General features: G+C 48.4%; 7 protein-coding genes across 7 annotated transcripts; 2 read left to right on the top strand and 5 right to left on the bottom strand.

Annotated features, from left to right (window-relative positions):
• Positions 1–441: 441 nt before the first annotated feature.
• Positions 442–5,363, bottom strand: I303_103833 (uncharacterized protein; the record flags this gene model as incomplete). The annotated part of the gene is made up of 12 exons (XM_065968856.1): positions 442–508; positions 672–1,951; positions 2,034–2,936; positions 2,993–3,111; positions 3,169–3,225; positions 3,278–3,319; positions 3,373–3,539; positions 3,603–3,666; positions 3,746–4,273; positions 4,339–4,663; positions 4,756–4,866; positions 4,950–5,363. The coding sequence occupies 12 exons, from the start codon at positions 5,361–5,363 to the stop codon at positions 442–444; spliced, it is 4,077 nt and encodes a 1,358-aa protein (XP_065824928.1).
• A 645-nt stretch (positions 5,364–6,008) lies between these two features.
• Positions 6,009–6,423, top strand: I303_103832 (uncharacterized protein; the record flags this gene model as incomplete). Its single annotated transcript, XM_018407165.1, has 2 exons — positions 6,009–6,200; positions 6,295–6,423. 2 exons carry the CDS (start codon positions 6,009–6,011, stop codon positions 6,421–6,423), a joined length of 321 nt encoding a protein of 106 aa, XP_018263973.1.
• Positions 6,424–6,827: 404 nt separating this feature from the next.
• Positions 6,828–9,990, bottom strand: I303_103831 (uncharacterized protein; the record flags this gene model as incomplete). Its single annotated transcript, XM_065968855.1, has 14 exons — positions 6,828–6,945; positions 7,093–7,162; positions 7,261–7,363; positions 7,433–7,459; positions 7,538–7,581; positions 7,641–7,846; positions 7,921–8,152; positions 8,272–8,602; positions 8,676–8,819; positions 8,889–9,082; positions 9,188–9,384; positions 9,463–9,565; positions 9,672–9,734; positions 9,837–9,990. 14 exons carry the CDS (start codon positions 9,988–9,990, stop codon positions 6,828–6,830), a joined length of 1,986 nt encoding a protein of 661 aa, XP_065824927.1.
• Positions 9,991–10,401: 411 nt separating this feature from the next.
• I303_103830 (uncharacterized protein) lies at positions 10,402–14,734 on the bottom strand (the record flags this gene model as incomplete). The annotated part of the gene is made up of 17 exons (XM_065968854.1): positions 10,402–10,416; positions 10,540–10,781; positions 10,899–11,270; positions 11,340–11,582; positions 11,645–11,789; positions 11,849–11,915; positions 12,052–12,147; positions 12,203–12,303; positions 12,361–12,445; positions 12,502–12,590; positions 12,659–12,889; positions 12,956–13,075; positions 13,136–13,198; positions 13,257–13,421; positions 13,494–13,829; positions 13,933–14,049; positions 14,138–14,734. The coding sequence occupies 17 exons, from the start codon at positions 14,732–14,734 to the stop codon at positions 10,402–10,404; spliced, it is 3,084 nt and encodes a 1,027-aa protein (XP_065824926.1).
• A 514-nt stretch (positions 14,735–15,248) lies between these two features.
• On the bottom strand, positions 15,249–17,900 carry I303_103829 (uncharacterized protein; the record flags this gene model as incomplete). The annotated part of the gene is made up of 15 exons (XM_018407162.2): positions 15,249–15,282; positions 15,353–15,550; positions 15,614–15,721; positions 15,787–15,917; positions 15,977–16,162; positions 16,223–16,237; positions 16,312–16,458; positions 16,532–16,688; positions 16,762–16,863; positions 16,956–17,052; positions 17,133–17,214; positions 17,315–17,423; positions 17,485–17,518; positions 17,608–17,719; positions 17,847–17,900. The coding sequence occupies 15 exons, from the start codon at positions 17,898–17,900 to the stop codon at positions 15,249–15,251; spliced, it is 1,566 nt and encodes a 521-aa protein (XP_018263970.2).
• Positions 17,901–18,634: 734 nt separating this feature from the next.
• On the bottom strand, positions 18,635–22,309 carry I303_103828 (uncharacterized protein; the record flags this gene model as incomplete). Its single annotated transcript, XM_065968853.1, has 9 exons — positions 18,635–20,029; positions 20,086–20,875; positions 20,935–21,055; positions 21,112–21,397; positions 21,451–21,522; positions 21,592–21,747; positions 21,808–21,830; positions 21,897–21,983; positions 22,057–22,309. 9 exons carry the CDS (start codon positions 22,307–22,309, stop codon positions 18,635–18,637), a joined length of 3,183 nt encoding a protein of 1,060 aa, XP_065824925.1.
• A 966-nt stretch (positions 22,310–23,275) lies between these two features.
• Positions 23,276–24,174, top strand: I303_103827 (uncharacterized protein; the record flags this gene model as incomplete). The annotated part of the gene is made up of 4 exons (XM_018407160.1): positions 23,276–23,384; positions 23,520–23,588; positions 23,648–23,789; positions 23,886–24,174. 4 exons carry the CDS (start codon positions 23,276–23,278, stop codon positions 24,172–24,174), a joined length of 609 nt encoding a protein of 202 aa, XP_018263968.1.
• Between the last annotated feature and the right edge of the window lie 63 nt (positions 24,175–24,237).

Here is a 24,237-nt window from a genome sequence, read left to right as displayed (position 1 = left end):
CATACGTATTATGCACGAACTCGTTCAAGTAAAGAAGTAAAAAGGTGAACGATCACTTCACGCCTCCATTCCAATCTCAAACTTGATGTGCAGTGTCTCTGTCTCAATCTCGTACTAAGGGAGCTCCATACCATAGTTTAACCTTCAACAATCGCTGATTGGACTACAGACAGACAGTTTCGCTAACGAGTGCACTTCTTCATTGATAACATGGACAAGTATATGCAAGGATTCATGGTTATTATAGTCATATATGATCGTGATCTCGTAAACGTCGTTTGACCTCTTTGCGTTGAAAAGACTTGAGGCAGACCCTTATCTCCATCATACAGGCACAAAGCAAGAAAAAGAACGCAAGACCTCGGGACTAGAGATTATATATATCTTTCTGATCTATCAAGGATACTGAAGAATTCCGGATGTCGTAAAAATGCGGCCATGTTATACGTATACGGCTCCGGCGAATATAGCTGGCCTATGATCTGATCTACCTTCCAACAATCTCATCCTATCAGAGTGATCGGGTATCAGTCAGCTTACGATTCGTGCGAATGGACATGAATACAGAGCAGTGTGTATCTTTGTGCGTGTGCGGAACCGGCGAGGCGTTAAAGTCCCCAAAGTGTAGGTAAAGGGGAATGAGAATGAGAATGAGATCTCTTCAGACTCACCCAGCATCATCAATCGTCCCATAATGCAAACATCTAACTTCACCTTTCCTCCAAATTTTCTCTTCTGCCTTGTCACCAGTATCGACTTGCACAAGGATATCATCGGGCGAATGTGTAGTCGAGCGATGTAACCACCCCGGTAAGTCTTTGAGGAATCTCATGAATGTATTCTTATCGCTTTCTCTTTCTCTGCCTGATTTTGAGGTCGTGTGATTCATATTCATAGTCGCATCTGAATTTGTTTGAACGTCCACACCAAGACCCGTCGAAGAAGTTTGAGTGGGCTGCGTAGAAGTATGAATCGTCTTCGTGCGACTCATATCCTTTGAATTAGAAGTTGACGTATCCAACAGATTCTTGATACTTGAAGGGTGCGGACGTTCATTTCCGTATTCGCGCTCAGCAGGAGAAGCGTCAGATATTGTTCGGATCCTTCTATCGTTCTCGAAGATCTTCAACGATTTCCTCTCGGGACTTGACTCCTTACTACCATTCCTCGAAGTGGTATTTGACGAGGGCAGCACTCCATCGCTTATTCTGCCTTTCTTCTTTTCCTCTTTCTTACCCTCCAGACCCGTTGAATCGGAGTTGCTCCTGAACCTCCCATTACGGGTCATAGGCTTGGAACGAAGTCGATCGACGGTCGGCGAAATGGGAGAATCGAAGGTTATCTTATTGGTTTTCGCCTCGTGTCTCTCGGGTGTTTTACTTTCCTCGGCAGACAAAGTCGGTATTCGCCCCGAAGCTGATGCAGGTCTGTTCTCAAGTTTCGGCCTGTGGGCACCGGGCGCGGAGCCCGAACGGATCATGCCGATACCCAACGAGGGAATCAACCTTGTTGGCGAAGCGTTGTTCAGTAATGTGTGCTTGCCCTCTGTTGACGGCGATATTGTAGGTGACCGAGAGCGAGGGTGAGGACGAGGACGAATGGGCGATGGTTTCTTCGGTAAAGGTATCAGGCCTGCGCCAGCATTGGGTGAAAGGGTCGGTGATTCAGGTGGAGAGGCAACAATGGCAGGTTGCTGCAAGACAGATTCTGATGGACTCTCCTCGGGTGAAGTTGATGTCCGCACATGTAGATCGAGGCGATCGGCTGGACCAGGGTCGATGGATGATGTACGACCCATCTGTAGCTTAAGATGACCGCCGAGATTGGAGAATACGTTGGACAACCGATGAAAAGGCGTGTGAGAATCATTCTCCAGATCAACCGGTTGAGGGGATAGGGCATCATCTTCGGGATCAGGTGTCATATGCGATTTCCACAGGACTCGATCGCACTACATGAAAGGGACCGAAGACGATGCAGCCAACGAGGCGTGAGCGAACGCGACTCTGTGAAGTGTCATCAAGTACACTCACCCAACTAGGCACCCTCTGCTTTTTCGACGTGTCGTAAATCCCTTCCCTCCGATCGACCTCATCCACAGCTTCTTCTTCGTCCTCATCTTCTTCAGGGTTGTTCAGATTCTTGACCGATCGGTTAGACATCGTCCGCTTCATGATACTAAGCCTTCTCGTCAAAGGCGGTTTGTTCTCCCTTTCCCTGGGTGGTGATGAGGAATAGCCGCTTTCACTTCGATCAGCTTTCGGCGGAGCCAAGCCCATCTCATCCGTTGTGGGGCCTTCGTTCGAGCCATCATATCTAGAAGACGTTGATACTCTTCTATGACCCTCAGAAGTGGGTGAGGAAGGTGAGTCGGCAAAATCTTGGAAACTCGATATCGACGTCCTCCTCGATTCTTCATATCCCTCGATGGTATCTTTCCGCTTCCTGAGCGAGATCTTCCTCTTCGCACTGACTCGCCGACCTATTCCAAGTCCACTATGACGTTTGCCGGGAGAAGGAGTCAGTATGCCGTCCATCTTGACTAAACCCAAGAAATGTCTAGTCTTCTCCTTGAGTGCCACCTCAAATGGTCGATGTTGTTGATTTCGATAAGTCATAGGCATCTCATCCGAATCTTCTTCCATGTCTGTTCCAGCCGCAGAAGTATACCGACTAGACTCGAATGATCTTCTCGAAAAATCACCTTCGGTCATCTCGTCTTCACTCCCGTTCACCCGTTGCAAGTTCGCCTCATTCAGCGATGTGTCCGGATTATCGTCCACTTCTTCGATCGCATCGCCTTCTGGAACATAAGAAAGGTTCTTGATCACGTTCACACTGCTACCGGGATCAAAGGAAGCAGCAGAAGCAGTGGACTTCCGTCGTTTGAGCGTTTTCCGGATCTCTCGATTGGTCGCACGGACACTTTTCCAGACCTGTCATCATCATTATGGTCAGCCTATTGACGTTGTACGCAGTATCTGATACTAACATCGTATTTGAAGGTGCAAGGGAAATCTATTGGCCCTTCCTCAAAGCCAGGAAATGGGTTTAGATTAGGATCTTTCATCGCTAATTTTAGTTGGTCCCACATCAGCAGTTCCGAATATTCTATAGCCATGAACGTGGTCAGCTGGATGCCAACGCCAGACGATGAGTCATGCTCACTCTTTTGCTCGATGAGCCAATCTGCGTGTAGCCTCGAAAGCTCAATTCGGAAGTTCACTAATCGCTTCATCGTAAGCTGTTGTCGTCTTACAATCTGAGATCCACGTACAGTCACCGCACCATAGAACGGTATCGAAGCGATCCGTTATATCTGTCAAACCTTCGTTAGCTGTCATCTACTAAGGTGCAGAATCCCAATTTCACCTTCAGAAGCAGCGCGAGGATCATCTTTCGGTAAAAAGCAATCAAGCCGCAATTCCGACTTTATTTTCGCTATGTTCGACAGTCGGGCATGCATTCGGCCCGTGTGCGCAGCAAGATGGGAATTGACAAAAAGGAAGCGGTGATCTGCCAATTTCAAGCTTATGCCGCTATTTGTCGTGATTTAGCGTCATCTGATCGTGGTCGATGTAGACAAGTCTGAATAAACGTACATTCCTCCTTTGTTGCCTACTCGGCCTCCAGCCAAGCCAGCAGTGACCAAGTCCTTGTCCATTCCTAGGTAAGGGGGAAGCTTGTAAGCTTATCGGTCCGCTGCGAACGTGTTCACCTGGGAAGACGCAAACAGTCGACTCACCCTGTATCAAATGTTCACACCCTTTATACACATACACACTAAGATACATGCCCAGTAGCCGTTCTTTTACCACATGAACGTAACTTCCATTGCCGTTATGGGTCGAACTGATTTCGTCGTTGGGTATGACGATTTCCGGCCGACTTTTCTCAGATTTCCGACTTGGAGATGCAGGCGGATTGTCACTTTTCGTACCTTGGTGATTCATGATTAAAAAGGATTCATCTGCGTCGCTCGCTGAAGATGATGCAGAGGAAGACTCAAAAGACGATCTGGACCTGGCCAAAGGAGATGGGCTTAAAGCTAGGTTGTGCCCTAGGATGTTGTTGGGTGCTCTAGGGGGAATTATGATAGCGGAAGTTACTGGAGTGATGGGTGCCGAGGCCGAACGAAGAAGCGAGGAAGCAGCTGGGAAAGCTGAAGGAGGTGGATGAGGTAAGAAAGGTGTCTGACCAGGTATCGGCGACGCGGAGTTGTATGCCGTGGGTAAGGGATCAGATTGCCGAGCATTGGGGCCACAGAAGTAGTCTACCAATCGAGACATGAGTGTTCCCATTAGCATCCAGGTATGAAGCATATACAGACGGACTCACCATCAAGCATCTGACTCCAGCCTTTCGAAGCAGGCTGACCGCGGTGTAGAAACGGTGTATGAGGAGTCATAGGTGAATTAGCTCTTGATGCTCGCTCGGAAGATTCCTTGGGCGTTTCGTCCTCGCTTGAATCATCCGGATCCCCCGATCGTGATCCTGCATCATCCCTTTCGACATCTAGCGTCTCCTTCTTCAGTCTCAGCTCAGGCTTCTCTTTGTTCTTAGATTTCTCCTTTTCGGCAGGTTTATCCGTTTGATCTTTTTCTGCTTCTTTTTCCTTCTCTTTCTCTTTCTCTTTCTCTTTCTCTCTTTCTCCTTCTCTTTCCTATGTCTCAAAGTCACGCCTTTGACCAAGCCTCCGCCCAGGCCTCTGGGCGCGCCACTCAGAGTTGGGCATTCTTGGCCTGCGACGACCACTATATGGTATGGATGTGTGTTCTCTACCGGCAATTTAGGGATATTCTCGGTTGGGGTTTCATCTTGATACGGCGGTATTTCACCAAATAGTACTGATAGGTCTCCTTTTGGCTACAGCAGGTCACAATAAATGCTCATCAGTTTACCCTGAATATCATATATCAGAGAACATGAGCTTAAAGAGATTTGCTCACCAAAGCATCCCCCATGTTCCAAGTGACCATTAGAACCTTGATAGCATCTCGTTCATTCTTCTTGGGTATAGTCACGCTCTGCGCCAGGCCATTCTCGCCATGCTGACCAGGTACAGGCAGAGTCTTGGATCTTATCAGCGGTTCGTCCGCCTTTGCTGTATTTGTCGAATCATTATCTATACGGATGTTTATCTTTGGAGGAGACTTAGATGGGGAGCGTGAAGGTCCAGCCTCGGAGTCGTTGGTCGCGGATTGAGGGGTGAACAAAGCATGCAAGCGGCTCTTAATTGCCGAGGATTGCACATCCTGCGCATCGGAGGTAACATTCGAATTCGTTGAGGACGGAGTTGCGTTGCCTGAGGCTGAGGCTGAATTGTCGTGATTGCGGCGTAATAAGTGAAATCGTCGAGGCATTGTTCGTGGTGTACGAGTACACGATCACTCTCAAGCGGAGTATTGACAAGGAAAGCTTTCCTATAAGGACGAGTATTTAGCGTGCATGTACACAGCGCACCATATTATGGTGTGAGTGACTCACCTTGATCTCTGGCTCTAATCTATTGGTCTATTCTTGTACACTTGGGATGTGATGCGATGCAGTGTGGATCCTGCTTAGACGTACATGATGTGACCAGCCTTGGACGATAATCAAACAATCCGACCGATTCATATGAGCGCGAGAAAAAGAAAAGATCCTTTGATCCCCCTTCCTCTCAGATAATCCGCTATCTCTAATCACTCATTCTGTGTCTCGGAATCGGAAATCAAGGTTGTCGTCGAGCAAGGTTAGACGTCGTATAGCTTGTGCCAATAATGATCTGATGAAAGTCGAACATGAGTAGGACAACATCAACTTAACCTAATTAATTGTTGCGCTTTATTGACAACTCTCGCTGGACTGGGGCACGGACTAACAAATAACGGAATCACGTGGTCAGAATGCGGGGTAACAAACATACGAGTAAACCAGCAAGCAAGCAAGCAAGCGAATACAAGTGAATTATCTACGAGTATGCAGCTTCGACGTTCCATGCTTATCAAAAGCCTGTCATACCCACCATGGCGAGCCATCGTCAGCAGATCGACGAAGACATCGATTTCAGACTAAATCCACCACGGAAAATCACTTTCGCGCCTCCTGCAGCGGGCCCACATTCCTCCTTCACGCTTTACATGGCATCGAGTCTCATGTGCCTAGTGTCCCTCTCTTCCTTCTTTTTGGGCGTATCATACGTCTACTGTCCATCAGATGTAAGCTTTCCTTCAGTGCTGCTCCTGTGCCCTGTACTACCCACAGCAAGCGCTCAGTAATAGCCAGCTGATCCCATGACCAATTGCGACACAGATGATACCCCTGATCGAACCCATTCGCCAAGATGACCATTACAAATACCTTCTTCCCCTCTTGGTGCCCGTGACAGCTTGGTTCGGAATTGCCAATTGGGTAGGATGGGAATACTTCAGGTATTCGTAACCTTCAAGCTCAAACTCGGTGACCTTGTCCCGCACGCAGCTTGATGTCTAAGCAATCTCAAGCTGGCTCACCGATACGAGTAACGACAGTGGATCGCCCGTGGTCGAGGCGAGACTGCAACCCTACATTGTGCGTCTTCAATCAGCCGACGCACGGACGTAAGGGCACGCACTCGGAGATCAACTTCAACAGCCTCTCGTAGCCCACAGTCGAAAACAATAATACCGATGTCAAGACCGAAAAGTCAAATCTTGGAATTCCAATTCAGTACATCTCAGTACATCTCCGGCGAGCCTAATCGGCTAGGACCGGAGGTCACTATTCCAATAGTGCTAGCGCAGTGCCATTGCGCCGAATGCATCCTCAATACGCGGATTTCCATATCGATATCTATGCCTTCATACCTACTCAACAGTTATACTAGACATACTAATCTCATCGAACGGTCTATCATTCTTATCCACCCGCACATCCTCTATATCACTAATCACGTCTAACCCACCTACAGCTCTTCCAAAGACGCTTCAAGTCACACACAAAGTCAGCATCTGCCTCGCTTGCGTACTGGTCCGCTTCCTCGAGGAGTTCTGGTGAGTCATGACCGCCTTAAGTGGCAAGAGCAAGAGCAAAGGCGAGGAACGAAAATACCAGAAGGAAGAAGACACTCACGTATGCTTCCCATCCAGCCATTGACAAGGTACAGTAGTGATGAAAAACTGAGAACCGTTCGTTCCCGGTCCTACATCATGGGAGATTTCCTCTCAAAGTCAGCTTGATTCAACAGATCGCAGTCCCAAGGCCAAAGCCAAAGCCACAGTCAAGTGGTCCTGGACTCACCCGCATTGGCCATTGACAGAGTAAACGGCCTGTCATGCCTCGCTTTCGTCGATATCTCATCTTCGAATGTCCCGCCCCAAATGGATTCTCCACCTGTCCCGTCCTGTCACACCCCATACAAATCAGCTTACATCCCATAATTTGACTATCGAGTCTGTTGAAGCTGACGTACTCCTAAAGGATCACCACCTTGCAGCATCTGTTCAGACTTCTTATCAGCTTCTGTTTTTTTGCCATTGTAATAAAGGCGAAATGGACAGCTGATCATCAGACTCACGAATTTCTTGATCACCCTATGGAAGATCGTACCATTGTAATAACCTACTCATCATTCCGTCAGTTCATGAATCAAAGCTGAGTGGTCCAAAGGAGCGACTTACCATTCCTTGCATGAGTGATGAAATTCTCAACTGTCTTCGGGGCGACATCCGGGAACAATTGCAAAGTGATATCTCCTTTAGTAGTATGTATCGTACATTTACTCGCCGTCGCTCGTTCCTTCTCTGGGGCAACAGCAGCTACTGCAGTAGTCTGTTCTTCTCTTGTTGGTCTTTCGTTGAACACATCTCTATCTCCTTTGCTTTCCCTAATATCGAAGTACGGATCAGCAAAGCCTCACCAGCCCATGACGACCAAGCTCAGGGAAGAGGTATGGCTCACTCTTTGTCCGATTGAGCAAACAAGTAAAATCTCTGCTTCTTATAAGCCGTAGCAAACAAGTGCGGATCCCTGGATCCTTTCTCTTGCAAGAGTGGATTCGCCGACGCAGCCATCTGTACAGTCGTCAATCCCTTTTTGGCAGGTGCACCTTGGTACAGCGATATATTCAAGAATCGCAATGTTTCATCTTTGCCTAATACCCGCGCGACTTTATTCGTGACGGTATTCACCACTATGTTGCCTGAATCAGCTCTCTGCTGTGATCACGATCTCCCTCATCTACCCCAATGCGAGCCTGATTGGAGGAGAGATCTAGGAACGAAAGATGGGCCAAGTGGACAAATGGCTCACCTTTTATACCTAGCATTGTGGGGTACAAAACAAAGTTCCCACTTTCATCCCAAACAGCATTGGCAGTCCTCAGCATGCCTCCAGGCCCACTTTCATTCGCGTCCAATTCCCTCTCTACTGCGAGGCGACGTCCAAAATCCATATCGTCCAATTTGAATACTGCCGTTCCGGCCTGTTGCATCTCGACTACCGCCGTCAGAGACTCGTCGTACGTCCTCGTGAGTTTGCCGGTGAGGAAGTTGAAGATGTGCACCGATCTCGAGGGGAGCGCAAGTGTGACGAAATTTGATGAGTTAGGAGAGAAAGTCAGAGACGTCGGAAGGGTCTTGGTCTATGGTGTATTTCAAGCCGAGTCAGCTTGTGCTGTCCATAGCTTATCAGCCGGGAGAGCCAGGTAAGCTGACCTTTTTGAAATGGAACAAATCGGTCGAAGTTTTGAATTGCCACAACCCCGATACAGCAGGTAGTCCCCATGGCTCGCTGGGTTGCCAGTACTCCACGGATCCAGCTTCGTCCGCCGAAACCACACAATCGTATTTCGCAGTGTACTATCACCAGACCACCGACATCAGCCAGAGTTTTGCGCGAGCTGAGTGAATTCTCCGGGGTCAACTCACCACCATCAGATGGACTGGTGCCCTATGTATCTTTTCGAGGGTGTACAGAGGCGTCCCATCTCCTCTTCCATCATATATCCGTATTGTCGGACTAGAAGCGTCCGACACAGCTAACAGCGTCTGTCCCGCTCCGGGCTCGTGTACCCAACAACATGCTTTGGGCGTATACGGGAATTTGAGGATATTAATCATGTCTGCAATACATTCCGAACATCAACAAACAATCTTGTTCCTCTCAGAGTGAGTGAGAGAGAAGAGAGCGAGCAGAGTTGAGGTCGAAAAGGGATATTGGGACATACCGAAATTGACAACATCAAAAACCCTCCCCTCTCCGCCCTCTGAAACAGAGGCGAACAACTTCCCATCGTCGCTCGCCGAGGTTCCCACTATAGCTTTCAACGATGCCCTATAATGCTTGACGAATTCTATACCTTGTTCTTGCTTTTTCCACAATTTCAAATGCCCATCGACAGAAGTGGTAATCACGAAGTTCGTTCTGATGCAATAGAGATCATATTCAGTATGACCTATCAGCTACGCAACACGTTTGAGTACGGTCCGATGCAGAACTAACCGAGTCATAGTCACCGAGTTTAGAGGTTCTCGATGCATGAACGACTTGTAATACCTATCCGTGTCCGGTAACGAGGCGAGGTAGAGTTTCTCATGAGGGAGGACTATAGCATTATCCAAGCGCAGCGAGTCAGTCTCAGCTCTCACAAATCACTCACTATTGGAGAACCTGCCATACAGGCAAATTGGTCTAATAGAAGAGGAACTCACCCGCTCGCTTCTTTTTCCGTCCATTACTAATTACAACGTCCCCTCCTCCGCCAGGCATGGGACCTACAACATCACCAAGTTCGCATCAGCGTTCCTACCTCTACTTCTGTCTCCATTCCCGAGGCATGAAGCGGAAAGAGCGGAGCCCAGTGAGCATGAACGAACCTATCTCTTCATCCGAAGAATCATCGACATCCGCACCAGGCATTTCAGGTACATCAACTTCGTCCGCCTTAGTCTCTACAGTTTCAGGTTCCGCCGAGCCGTTTCGCGCTCTTTTACCCAAAGTCGATGGACCGGCATTATCATCTTCAGACATTTTGACTGCTTGGACGTATTTTGAGGTGCTTAACCTTCAAGGTGGACAGAGTATAGTATACACTGTCCGAAGTTCGAAGTCAATATTGGACATTTACGCAGATGGACCTCCAGCTAGTTGACCGGAAGAGACCACCGAATTCATGTGCCTGATTTCGAAGCGCCGTCTTCAATCTGCAGCTTGAATTATCAGTCTCACCACAGCCAAGCGGCGCAGTATACAACATGCATAGGCAGGATCGGGCTACACGATGGTATCAGGACAACAAGATCACAGATATGACAACTATTTCTGATTACAAGGCGTTTCAAGGCCAAAAAAGCACACAACCGACAGCTCTAGCAGCGCATTATATTTCGTGATTCGCAGTTCGTAAACACAACTAACACTCGCACAACACCGACAGAGCAATTATAGGGGTACAGTCTATTCGCAATATTCGCGTCAGCGGGTAACTCCATCTTCGGCAATCCTTTGCATGGTGCGCGTGACACATGGGAAGAGGGAGAAAGCAAAGAAAAAATTGAGAAGAAGAAGAAAGAAGCTCACCTCGACAATCTCAATCAACCCTTTCGAAGCTCTAGCCACTATGCCCTGCCCGAACCTCGTCACGCCAAATACTTTCATACCCTTCTCTTCAATCACTTCCCATACTCGTCCGCTCGTGACATCTCTGACTTCTGCTCTTCCTTGAGATTCCTCGAACAGTATCAAATATGGTGATTTGAAAATAACGTATGATGGAGTTAGATTCCATCTTAAGAACGCTCCGTTCCGACTGACTTCCCCGACTGAGCGATTCCTCAAGAGTGTCAGCCCAATTATCTTGCTTTGACTTCAACTTGGCAGTCCACCTTATTGCACATTGTGCGGAAGGGATGGTAGAATACTTGGCTGAAATCCCTCACACTTGGTAACCCAACATCCACCCCATTCGTAGACCAACAGAAACTCGCCTTCATCCACTTGCCACATCGCCAGCGGTCTCGACGAGCTCACCATGCGTACTACCATCGCTCGTTCAGGTATATCTTGTCCAAAGGTTGGAATCGAGTTGTAAGTCGGATTTCCCGGTTCAGCAATGACAAAGGTCTTCTCAGTGACGATTGATACCGTTTGTCTGAAGAACGATAAATCCGACGCGTAGCCAGGTACGCTGATCCCTCCGAACGATCTGAAAGGCGAGACCGAACTTCCTTTGCTGGCGCTGGCATTCAGAAGCGGCTCGTAGAAATACAGATTTGTCTGATGAGAGTTCCTGGAATGAACAGCGTATACCACTGCGGAGTTATAATCATCGTTCAGCTTTCCTCAACTTCGACATCAACGTATAATTGTGTGATACGCACCCAACAACCGACTCTTGGTCACTCCGACTCTGGCAAAAGCGATATTATGTTCAGGTTCACTCAGTCGTTGAGCTTCCAAACGACCCTTCATCACCCACGTATCGGGATTCGAAGTAGGTATCATCTCGCGCAAATCGTATGCCAATAACGCTCCAGATGAGACCACCAAGAGCCATCCGAAGTCGGGTACGATCGATAGCATCGTGATGTGACCCGAGTTGAACCGCATGAGCTCTCGAAAAGCTGACAGTACACGGAGAACAATCAGCTGATGGCGATACTCAAATACTTGTGCCTGAGCTCACTCTTCGAATCTCGCCTCCATCCCAGCCATACACTCCTGCTAGTCGCCACAGCTACCGTCTCACGATTGTGCCATGTGAAAGTGTCTGCTGCCATGATCGGATCCTTGATTTCCAGCGGTACACTGATATTATGCACAGCGAATATCTGTTCCGATCCGTCAGCACCTCGTCGACGTGCAAGGTACAATACCTCTTTGAGCTCACTCGATTGCCCTCAACATCGAACTTTCTGAGCGTTTTCGCTCCTTCGATCTTTTCTTTCCATTCCTCCCTGCTGAACTGTCAGCGTGACGCCGATTGCAAAGTCAGTCTAAGCTTAGCTCACCTCAAGCCTTGTGTACTGTTTCCGATTACATCCTCTTCGTCAGTATTGTAGCTCTAAGCTCGGGACGCCACGGCCGACTCACGCGGTACAAAGGGTATAAGTCCGTCCATTCGTCCCGCCGGACGTAGAAATTGTAAACGGAAACATCAGACGTTCCGGTTGAAACACAGGTTCAAGCCTATGTCAAGTTGTATATCAGCGAAATCGATTAGACGCGTCATGATGAAGCTTACATATGACCGCCCGGCCGTCGCTGATATTTCGACACGCTGTCATATCGCCTTTCCGGCACACCGTCCGTCGAAGATAACGCAAGAAAATCAAGGTGTATGGGCTGTACATATCTATGCGCTTAGCTCTCACCTCACAGCATAAGAAACGGTTGACTCACCCTTGACACCACCACATGTTTACCGTTCTCTTCATCTCGAGTAAGTAAAAAGTAATTGTCCAGCAGAATCGCACGCAAGTCTTGCCTGCGTCAGATATCAGCGTGACCTTTCAGCCAGGTACTAGTGTCGGGTGTGTTTACCATCCATGCCAGTTTGTTTCACTTCGTACTCTTCTAAATACGTATCCCATATGCACCAAAGTTCTTTTCGGATCAGCGATATCCAGCTCCTGCGAGTGCCAGCCCTCGTCAGCATTCAGGATGATGAGGTTGGAAGCAGGAATCATACTCGACTCACTACAATTTCTCCTTTCTTGAATAGGAGTCTCTCAGCAGTATTCCACAGCTTGATCTTGTTTTCCGCACTCTCTATACCCGGTTGAGTAGACTTCACGACACCTTGCAAGATCTCCATGGCTGTCGGTATATCCTCCTTGTCCGGATGATCAGGTGGCGTGACCTTGTATAAAGCTTCCAAGACGAGCAAGATCCGCGGTAGACGTGTGACCGGCCGAGAAAGGAATACCGACTGACGGAGTGGGATGAGCCCCTTGTCCACACAACAAATGTGTCTCAATGAATGTCAGCAACTCACTATATCCCTTCGCCTGGTGAGATCAAATGTGTTTCTCTGCGATAAAAACGCTCTAAACGGCGGATTCTTCTCTTGTTCTCTTCTGACTCGAGCCTCTGCGAATGGGTAATTCTTCATGTACTATGAAACGAGCCTGATCAGCTCGCGCATGTCATACTAAAAAACATGATTTCTGCTCACCGATTCATACAGTTCCACAATTTCCAATAATGTACCCAGCAATATATCAGTCGCGGTGGTCATCTGCGGCTGACATCAGCCAACGATCTCAACGCCCGAATGATAGACTAGTCTCACGTACAAGGGGCCACTCATGTCTTTGTCTTTCCATCAATCTTCCCAACAGCCTAACATGAGCATGATAAATCTGCTGAGACGTGCTGAATACTTCCGCTATGAAAGCATGGAGTCTTGTTGGGGGCGACAATAACGGTGGATCATGTTCCCTCAGAGGTTGTATGAATACCTTTGGTGTCACATTTGATGTTCAGCTCCATTCCGACACTCTGGCTGACTCGAGAGAGTATGGAAGACATACCTCGGAGACAGTCTTCATATCCCGCACGTACTCTCTTTCACCTTTAATCATCTCCCACCACAACCCCTGCCTTTTCAGCTCTTCCTTCTCTAGCGATTCACTTAGCGAGACATCTACCAGCTCGTACCATTCCGGATTCATATTACGTAGCATTCCGCTTTCCGATGGGGTTCCAGCTAACAACGGCGATAGTGGGGCGGCATTTTGCATATGCGACTGATTCGAAGGTGTGGGAGCATGACCGTGGCTTGAGTCTGATGTCGATGTATTTTGGAATGCCAGGAGCATCGCGTATGAGTCGTCCGGCTGAAGTTGAGCCGGAGGGGAAGGTGCGGTCTGTAGATCACGACAAATAGGACAAGGATGAAAGACGTCAGCCGAAGAAGAAATTCAGAAAGAATTGGTAGTCGGACACAGAGTAGCTGTGAACATCACGTACCCCAACATCTGCCAGTAGCTCAGAAACTCCTACACCCGGCGTAGTACTCTGAGAAGAGCCATTGGAAGTTGCCGGCGTTACGTGTGAAGGCGACAGATCGCTACCTGGCGGAGCGGGCTACCACCGTAAAAGATAATAATCTCAGCATTCCCGTCCGGAATGTCATAAAATTGCGAGCTTCAGCCTCGACCGAAGAATAACTCACCGTTGCTCTCAGCCCATCCGTTCCTATTATACTAGGATCAACCCAACTATATGCATCTACACGCGTATCTCTATCATCCACTTCATCAAAATCACTCTCGCCGTCCCATCCTGATCCCACATCCGCATAATCCCCTTCGTTCATCCTTATCTGAGGCAGGGGTGTAGGCGTGTACGTATACGTATCGCTCGATCTTCTAGGCGGAGTATCGGAGTGCGATCTGATGCGTAGGTCTTGTACTGGGAGATCTTCCGCGGCGTCATGGCTGTCCAGACTTGCACCGTTCCCATTCCCATTCCCATTCCCATTCCCATTCCCATTCCCATTCCCATTCCCATAGTCATGGTCATATTTGTGTACAGTCTGGGCGTTCGGACTGTCATATTTGTCGATCGGCGCAGAAGAGGTCTTTCGCCGAGCATGAGCAGCAAGACTCCACGGTCGCAATTTCTTCAATCTTGAGCCGGAGCCAGAAGATCCATTCGAAGATGAGGATCCGATAGCCGGAGGTTGAGGTCGAGGTTGAGGTTGATAGGCCTGCTGAGATCGCTGTGATTGCCCTAGATGTGAATGAGAATGCGAATGTGTCATAGACATATCGTACAGGACATCGGACTTGATCAACGCAACAATGCTAGGTGCTCTCAAAGATGGCTTTCAACAGCTTTGCCGGTCATTGAGAGTGAGGAATGTCAATCATCAATGTTCGAATACCTGCTCTCGGAAGTACGCACATGAGTAAGATAAAGTCAAAAACACGAAACAGAAGTATGTCGTCATGACCATAAATCTCATCGGTTAACCAAAATAAAAGTCTAATTGTGCATTACAAAAGCTAATTGCGTCTTGGCATTGCTGTGCACAAAATCCCCTAATGCGATTACGAAAATCCTAATCAGGGTCTCACAAAAGTTCACACGGCACAGCATTAAGAGCATCATCGCGTGCACTCAAGCATGATCTGACGGTACGAAACACTTAGCACGGTACATGCACAACACAAATACGGTAGCGAAGGAATGACAACCTTACAGTCAGCAGATGACAATACAGAATAGGCGGACTCATTACAAATGACAGGCTAGAGAAACTGCTGAACTCGTCAGACGGATTACAATCTAACATCCTTGGGCATCTTTCTCATTCTGCAAATTAGAATTGATAAAAGTCAACACATATCAGCGCTGAGTAAGAGTCACAAAGAGAGTAGCTTACGCTTGTCTGACACCCAAATCACCCAATACCTCCTCAGCTCCACCAAGGATAGCATCGAATTTCTGAGTTCGTTGGAACTGTTCGATGAATTTACCCATCCCAGTCTTGGTCAGACCTCGACCACCAAAGATGTTAACCGCGTCATCCGCGATCTCTCCTGCGAATCGAGTCGATTGCATCTTGAGGAAAGCGATTTGACTGATAAGAGTAGACATCATGAATTGCTTGCTCAAAGATCCACCTGATGCCTCATCCACTTACCCAGCCAGGTTTCTCGATTGTTCCTTATAGGTCATATTGTTCATTTGGTACGTTACGCTTTCGAGCCAAGCTTGAATAGCTTCGACTTTGGCAATCATAGACGCGAATCTAGATTCTCGAGACGATCAGCTTCCCAGATGCCTCGAAACTGGCGCAGGCAAGGTGAGGCTCACTTTGCACGGATCACAGCTTGAGCCAACAGAGGTCGACCAAATACTTCCCGTTGAGCAGCCCATTTGAGGCATTCTTCGACGACCATCCTGGAGCTTCGGGCACTCGCGCAGCACATGACCCATCGTTCATGCTGAATGAAAACAGGCAGATCAGCCAGCAACCTCCAAGTTAGCGACGAAAATGACATACATTGAAGTTTGACAAGATAACCAGCAGACCCCCATCCTCCGGACCTAGCATGTTTTCGGCAGGGATTTTGACATTGTCAAAAGTGATATATGCTGTGCCTGCAGCGGTAGAGTATGAAGTCTTGATCTGCTTCGTCTCTACACCTTCGCCACGAGGGACCAGGAAAGCAGTGAGACCTCCGTCGGTCTATGTCCATGACTTGTCAACGATCTATACAGCTAGCTACGACTGATCAGGGTCACTCACCTTCGCACCGACCGTCTACAAGCCAGTAACAGAACGTCCTTTAGCATACTACTATTGACGAACGGTGATCCGGGAATTTACGCGCTTACAAAGTAGTCAGAGTGCATACCACCCGAAATCCACTTCTTTGTACCGTTGATCGTCCAGTATTTACCATCTTCACTCTTGGTAGCCGTTGTTCGGAGATTCGCCACATCGGATCCAGCGAAAGCTTCAGAAATAGCCAACGAGATTACCTATCATGGACCCGATTGATCAGCCTATGAAAAGACTGTGTTAGAGTGACCATCAATGAAAAAAGGAATATACCTTCTGACCGCTGAATACCTCTTCGACTACTTTCGATCGTAGAGGCTCCTGACCGAAGTTGAGGACTGGCGGTAGTCCAATGACCATACCGGCGTTCAAGCCATCACCATAACCTCGTGCACCCATTCGAGTGATTTCTTGAGTCAAAACCAGCTCGCTGCAAAGGGCAGTTCCGTCAGCTGCCTTACCTCAGGGTTGCAATTGTGTGCTCAGATGAGAGACAGGCTCACTGGAAATAGTCGAACTCTTCTCCTTTGACAACGCCACCGAAGAGGTCTCGTCCGTGCAGGTGTTTACCAGGACCCAACCTCATAGCGTTCAAGTTGGTCTTACTACACGAGCCCCCAGTACGATTCAGCTACGGCTTGAATGCTTCCCCCAAGGACGAGACTTCTCCAGGGACGAGAAGCGAACAGCGACTCACGCCATAGCTTCCATGACCTCCTTACTAGCTCTCTTACCCGATTCCTCACAAGCTTGTGCATCGGGGTATATGACCTCGTCCACGAATTTTCGCATCGCTATCACGCAGATACGGATACAGCACACATGGTCAGTGAATCGTTCTATTGTTGTCAGTCGCGATGACAAGGCGATCTACCTTTCTGCAACGCTCGATGAGATTCCTTGAAATACGGCGACTTGAATTCGGGAGTCAACCAAGTCGGTTCGCCGTATGGCACCTGATGTTCCCACGTCAACACGTCAACGGATGCACATGATGAACATGTTTCGGTGTACAAAATTTAGGAGCCAGTAAATAGCTAGAGAGAGCCGACTTACCTTGGACAGGTCTCCGGGTTGCATATGTTTGATGATTGGCTTCTCGCCTTCGATCTGGCCTATCTTTAGTCGTTGGTATTGCGGCTTCTGCAATATCTCTGATCGATGGCTGCGGGTCATCCGATGTCAGTCAAACCATGTGGTCATAGCTGAACGGGCGAGGAACTTACAGACCATAGAATACAGTCGTAGCATCTTGACCGGCTGTTTCACCCCAAGCGATACATTCCCGCTCAGCATTGTTGTTGGGAGCCAACAAACATTAGGATGAGATAGAAAAATAGTATACGCACCGACCTCCTCATCTAACAATACACCAATACCACCCGGATGCAGATTCCCGAATTTTGACAGATCGTAAACTATCGAATCGACGATGATCCACAGATCGCCCGCTTTGTTGTGCTACACAGGAAAATGCCCATCGGCGTCAGCGTCATGCCCCAAACACCATAACTTGGGCAGAAACTGCCACAGAAACGAGAGAGGGCCGAAGTTGAGAATGATAAGCTCGGTGGACTCATCTACTCACTTTGGAGACTTCATCCCTTGTCAAGGGTTTCAAAGTCTGTTCTTGAGTTGCCATTATGTCGCTATGATATTACGTTATGATTGTCTGCTCTCGCTTCTCTTCAGAGTCAGAGACAATGTATAGCGTGGGACTTGTTTGTCGCTGATATCACTGCTGTTGCTGCTGCTGATGTTGAGAGTATCAAGAGATGTATGCAAGTACGAGTACAATGGTCAATCGCAGAGAGAGTGAAATTATGAATAGACAGATCGATGATTCGTCAACCACTTTGACCGGTTAATCACTCGTAACTCTTTAACCGGTAAGGTAAATCTGTAAACACGACCATATGGATTGGCTGGAGATTAAGAGCATGTGATCGCTTCCCAGATTCCCATTGAGAAAGGGTGGAATCAATCATAACTCTATTCTTGGGCTTCGTTTATGGACAACAATACAACAATACAAATGTGGCGATGCATTGAATGTGCTTTGCTCGAAGCCTATCAGCAAAGCAGTAAAGAGGTAAAGAGGGAAAGAGGGAAGCCAAATGCTGGAGCTATATAACGAAATGCAGATATACACATATGCGAATTACGGTAGCCCAGGAAAGGACAACGTGCTCTGAGATTACGATCTCGCGATTTGCAATGCAATGCAATGCGATGAAAACATGGATTGATTGTGAAAGGGCAAATGAATAGCGAAAAAATACAACTAATATAATATCTAGACTTCAGTCCAAATCAAGGCAAATCATCAAAGAAACTAGATAATGCGATGGAGACAAGTAGACACATTCCTGATGCTCAACACTCGTCGTCCTCGCCCTCTGAACCCCAGCCTTCTTCATGCGCATGATCAGGGATCCCCCCGATTCCATAAACAGCTTCCATCCTCCTCCTTCTCATCAGCTCAGCTTCACTCACATCCCCAATTTTCTGAGGTACAAAGCCCGCCGCCGCCAGGGCAGGTGAGGCGGCCCGTGCGCCAGCTACCGCAGCAGCGACTAATGAATTCTTCGGTTTATCAAGTGCGTTCCCATGTAAGGGAGTTCCGCTTCCGGTCGTTATCGGTGCCGAGACCGTTGAGTGAGAATGATTCCTTTCAAGCGATTGCGATCTCTGTCCTGCAGATAATCCGTACAGGTTTTTAGGTACAGGTAATCTGTTCGTCGTAGTATTCTTTCCTGTTTGTCCTCCTCCCCCTCCTCCGCCGAAGAAAGCAAAAGCCCCTGAACCCTTCTTCTCATCTGACTGGGGCAATGATCTTATGGATAAATGTGGCGGAGTTTTCAGGTTCATTACTTCCCCTGAGGATCCTGTTTCGTCAACATCGAATCTAGGCATGGAGTTGGATCGATGCAAATCTAGTCGCTCTTTAGACGGACGTCGAGGCACAGGATTGAATTTTGACGGCGGAGGTAATTTCCTCTTGATCACCTTATCTTTCCCTGACTTGGGTGTGAAAGTCACCAGGTTGTCTTCCGGCACGTCATTCTCGTCGCTTTCGGATTCGTCTTGATTTCGACTCAGGTAAGACGATCCGAGATCGGCTGTATCTAGCGGAGTTGTCGAAGGCGACTTCTGCCATTGCCTAGAGGGCTTGACGTGAGTCGAGATGGGTGGTAACAGATGCTCATCTGGGGCGGTCAACGCTCGTTCTTCTTCTAGTAAAAGTTGTTGCGCTTGAGCATGTGCCAACTTGACTTCTTCCATATCCCTCTGATGTTCTTGGAACCTGGCAAAAGACTCGTCGATCCAATCTGCCATCTCGTTCAAGATTGGGTCGACCTCCCTCATGAGAGATGACATCTGCATGAACCCATGGCCCCATCCTTCGATAATGCGCATTTGCACCCAATCGTCATCAGACTCTCTCAAGATCGGATCAGGTAGATCGTTCAGAGAAGCATCCGAAGTCTTTGATTTGCCTGTCGACATCTGCAAGTATTCGCCGTACTTCGCTGTTTTGCCACGAGCGGTATATTCTGCTTGAGCACGGCGCGCTTTTTTGGCTTCTCGGATTTTGCCAGCGAATATGACGGTGTCGTCCACGAACGGGTCTCGTTCTCCACAGATCAGGTAAACGGGTGGGAAATGCGCGAGGAGATGGGGCGGAGAAAGGATAGGAGAGATGTAATAATCTGTTTCGAAGTCTGGATTTCGCTTCGGGCCGATGTAGAGTATCGCCATCGCTCGCATCTAAGGGATGCCGAAACGTCAGCTTGAGATCCACTCCCAAGAGCAACATTACCCACCATACTAGGCGAGATTATTCTATCCTGGAAATAGCCCGAACGACTAGTCATGGTCAATCTAGTACCAATTGGCAGTTTCTTTCGCTTCTTAGCTACAATCTGGTCAACTTGATCTTGACCCGCTGGCGCGGTGGAATCATCCGTAGACGGGGTTTCTATAGGTGCCGGTGAGGCGATTGGCGGACTGAGTAGAAATTGGCCTTCCTCCGCGGCTGGAGTTTTCACCCTGGCTGCAAGTGACTGCTCAGCCTCGGGTCGAGGCGGTCTGATAGTAGCGGTATCATCCTCGTCTTCATCCTCATCGCTGTTGTCGGAACCATCTTCTTGATCTGAAGTGCCAGCACTGCTTTCTCCGCCCAACCATCCTGCAAATTTCGCCGACATGCTTCGGGGCAGGTCCTTTATCCTTATGGATGGCGTTGCCGGATTGCTCTTGACCCCGTTACCATTCTGCTTTTTCTCCTCTAAAGGGCTCATAATATTGGGTAATTTGCCTGAAATGGTCTGAGCCCAGCTTTTTTGTCTTTGCCTCCTTTTGCCTCCCCCGTTCTCGATATCATTGACGACGCTCAACGGCGACTTGTGTCTCAAGTGATCTTTGCCATGAGCCAAACCCGGTATTTGCGTTTCAGATTGTTCCGTGCGCAATACACGTAGATTTGTCGGCGACATCCATGAAGTGAAATTGAAGTCTAAGGCTGGGTAGGCAAGTATCATCGATACTGGGAGGGGAATACCGGTAGGGTGTTCCAGGATCCGAAGCATGATCGTCGCACATATATTACCGCCGCTGTGCCAAGCGTGTCGGTCATCAGCCTCAACGACATACTTCCGCAAGTCGTAACTCACGCAGAATCGCCGGTTATGACGATGCCCAACTTTCCACTATCTATACCGATGCATCCCCCTTTCGTCTCCATCAGCGTACGATACGCGTCAAATCCTTCCTCAATCGCCCATGGATATGGATCTTCGACCCTACATCAGCATGCGTATTTTACCTTCGAAGTCTGCAGATTGACTCACATTCAGGTGCTTTACCATAGTCTACACCCAGAACCGGTTTTCCCGTTCTTTTCGCCCAGACTCTTAATCGCTCTTCGTGACATTCCGGACCCATGGCTACGAAACCCCCACCAGGATAATCTATCACCATCTCCGTTGCTTTCGCCAACTCTGCATCGGTACCGTTGAAGAACAACATCACTTTCACTGCAGGCAGATTCGCTCGGGATGAGGTGGGAGGTCGAGGAATGGTGAGATGACGGATGAGGGGTACGCGAGGTCGGTGAAAGCTTGTGAGCAGTCGCACCTAGATTCATAGATCTAGTCAGCCGGGATCATGCAAATATCGTTCGAACTCACATATGGATTCTTCGTCTTTTCCCATGTAACACGGAGCATCTCGACAGAACACACCGCCCTGAATCGTCTCAGCTGTGATAAAAGGACTGATTAGCTTGACATGAACTCATTTGATATATTCTGATAGCTGACTCGACTTACCACTTCATCCCCTTCCGTAGCCCATAAAAGATAATATCCTGTAAAGACCATACTAGAGATATCTTTGAGCCATTTCGGCCGTATCGACATAGCAGAAGCGAAGCCAGCATCGAAAGCGGTATTGACGTAGGTAGCTCGATAGTAGGAACGTGAGTACTGCAAATTTCCAGATCAATCATTTTCTTTGCGAACACAGTCATGGGATGTGGAGCTCACCAAACGAGCCAATGGTTCAGGTGCTGTCGTAAGACAAGACTCAGTAACGCTGCCCGACTGCCTGAGCCTCTACACTTGATCAGACTCACCACCCAGCCCTAGTAGGTCATCCAGATGCCGCAGAGCATACACCATGGTCAAAGTCGCTAATATCAGCTGATATGGAGTAAAGTGTTCTGTCCAGCGCCATCAGCTCAGGATGACGCTTGATCCATAAGCTCAATGAAATAATGGAATCTTAAGACTTGCTGAGACGTTCATTCGCATCCCCAATCCACCTGACCATCCTTCTACCAACGATCTTGACCCATATTCTAGCTATCCAGGCTCGCTGTGAATGCCCAATACGCTGGCTTGGCGAAGCACCTATCGCACTTCGCGTAGCTGTCGGTCGCGGCGCACCGTCTCCTTTGTATAGCCGCCATATCCAGAAGAAAAGGACGAGGAAGATCTGCGTGCGGCGCACAGCAGGAGAAGGTCTTCCAAGGATATGATCCATCATCTTGCTGCGTGTGAGCTATGTTGTGGATGAAGACCACGATTAGCACGTCTAGAGGGGCGACAGCGATGTGGACATGAGTTCGCTCATGAAGAGCACTAGAGCTTACGCGTATATGATACTGGCTTTGATTTACAGCTGGAGCTCTCTGGCTTGTTGACGCGGTGATGTCCAACGAGAACGGCCAAGGAGTTTAATTGGAGCCACCAATTCAGATTCCCGTGCAACGTGATCGACTGGATATGTTCTGTGTGGTCGGATCTCCCTATTGATCCGCCCGGATGATCATCCTTGTGTTCCTATCAGCAGCCCAAAAGTCCAAGGAGATGTGGTCGGAATTTGTGATGCGGTAGTCTGTTTCTTCGGTATTATATTGTGTCCGTACTATCAGAACAGAGTGTCGCTTTTGGACAGGCGGCGAGTCTTGATGGGCGAGTGTCGCTGATAACTCCACTATCGGAGGTCGGTATGAAATTCAAGTCTCTAGGATCACTGTAAGGGCTGCTAAAATTTTGTCCGACTTCGATATGAGTAGGCAAGATAACCAGAGATCCTTTGTAACCAGCTAGAGTGAATTGCGGAATACCACCAAGAGCATCAACTGAACCGGTTATATCTCGTCCGCACAAGCGAAGAAAAAGAAAGAAAGAAACAAGCTCACTACGCGTGATTATTACTCGATTGGGCAATTTTACAGGTGAGATTAGAAAGGGATCAAAGCGTCAAAGCGGTACTTGACTTTGATCGGATCTCTACGTAATCACACGTTCATTCCCTGTTGCGTGCACCCAGTGATCTACGGTGGTCGATATTAAACTCGCAGAGCTATATATAAAGCAGCAAAACAGCAAAGCCGCTCAGTGCCAGCTTCCATTCGAGCCATAGACCTACCTGCCTTTCATCTACTTTACATCCCTGCTTGATAGCTGGCACCATATAGCTCACGAACTTGATGAAAGGCAAAGCACCATGACCAAGTCCGACGAACCGAGACATGTCGCTATGGCATTAATCTATTCTCCGCAAACCGATAGACTACTGATGATTACAAGTAGACAACATCCTGATCTGTGGATATGTGGGTCACACTTCTTAGCATATATATGATCACAATCATCGCCCTGCACCTTCCCTTCATCACGCGCATCCTCAAACAGAAGTACATCCGCGCCTGAGGATGTGCGGTCGTGGCTTACGCTTGTACCCCTGACAGTCCCGAAAGGAGGTATCGAGAAAGGCGAAACTTCAGGCCAAGCTGCCGTCAGAGAATCATGGGAAGAGGGTGAGCCGAGTTTGCGAACCGATTGCGACCGCAGCTTGTGTTGATTGACCCCTTCAAAGCCGGCACACCACCTTCCTTGCCTGCTCCAGAGGACGAAGAGCGTCTGATGATGCTAGCTCTACCATCCAAGAAAAACGGAGCAGTGTGGCACGTACATATTCTCGAGGTCAACGAAGACGTCGTAGAATGTATCGAACAGTGGTAAGCCCAGTTCCAACACGCACACCTGTACCTCAAACCCCAAAAAAAAAAGAGAGAAAAAACAAGGAAAGAAACCTGATACGTGCTTTCGTTTAGGCCAGAGAAACATGAACGCAGACGTCAATGGTTCACTGCGGCAGAATGTCTGGCGAACATACAGAAATGGACCGATGTACTTGTCACGAATTCCCACGATAATCACTCTGAAACTCCGATCATTGAAGAAGCTAAGGGAACTCCAGCAGTGCAGCCAGACGAGCAGAAAAACAGAGAGATCGAAGAGAGTGAAAAGAAGAGTAAGAAACAGCAGAAAAAGGAGAAGAAAGCTGGTGCGATGGAATGTGCTCTTCGGCAATTCATCGAACTCAAAGGTGGGAAGCTATGATGCCAAAAAAAGAATCGGAGACTGCTCGACCTCTAGGGATCGGATCAACTACGCTCGACGTCT

This window comes from Kwoniella dejecticola, chromosome 4 (assembly GCF_000512565.2).
Source record: "Kwoniella dejecticola CBS 10117 chromosome 4, complete sequence".
In the NCBI taxonomy this organism is placed as follows: Eukaryota; Fungi; Basidiomycota; class Tremellomycetes; order Tremellales; family Cryptococcaceae; genus Kwoniella; species Kwoniella dejecticola.
The sequence above is the reverse complement of the archived record's forward strand: the minus strand, read 5'-3'. Positions and strand labels throughout refer to the sequence as shown.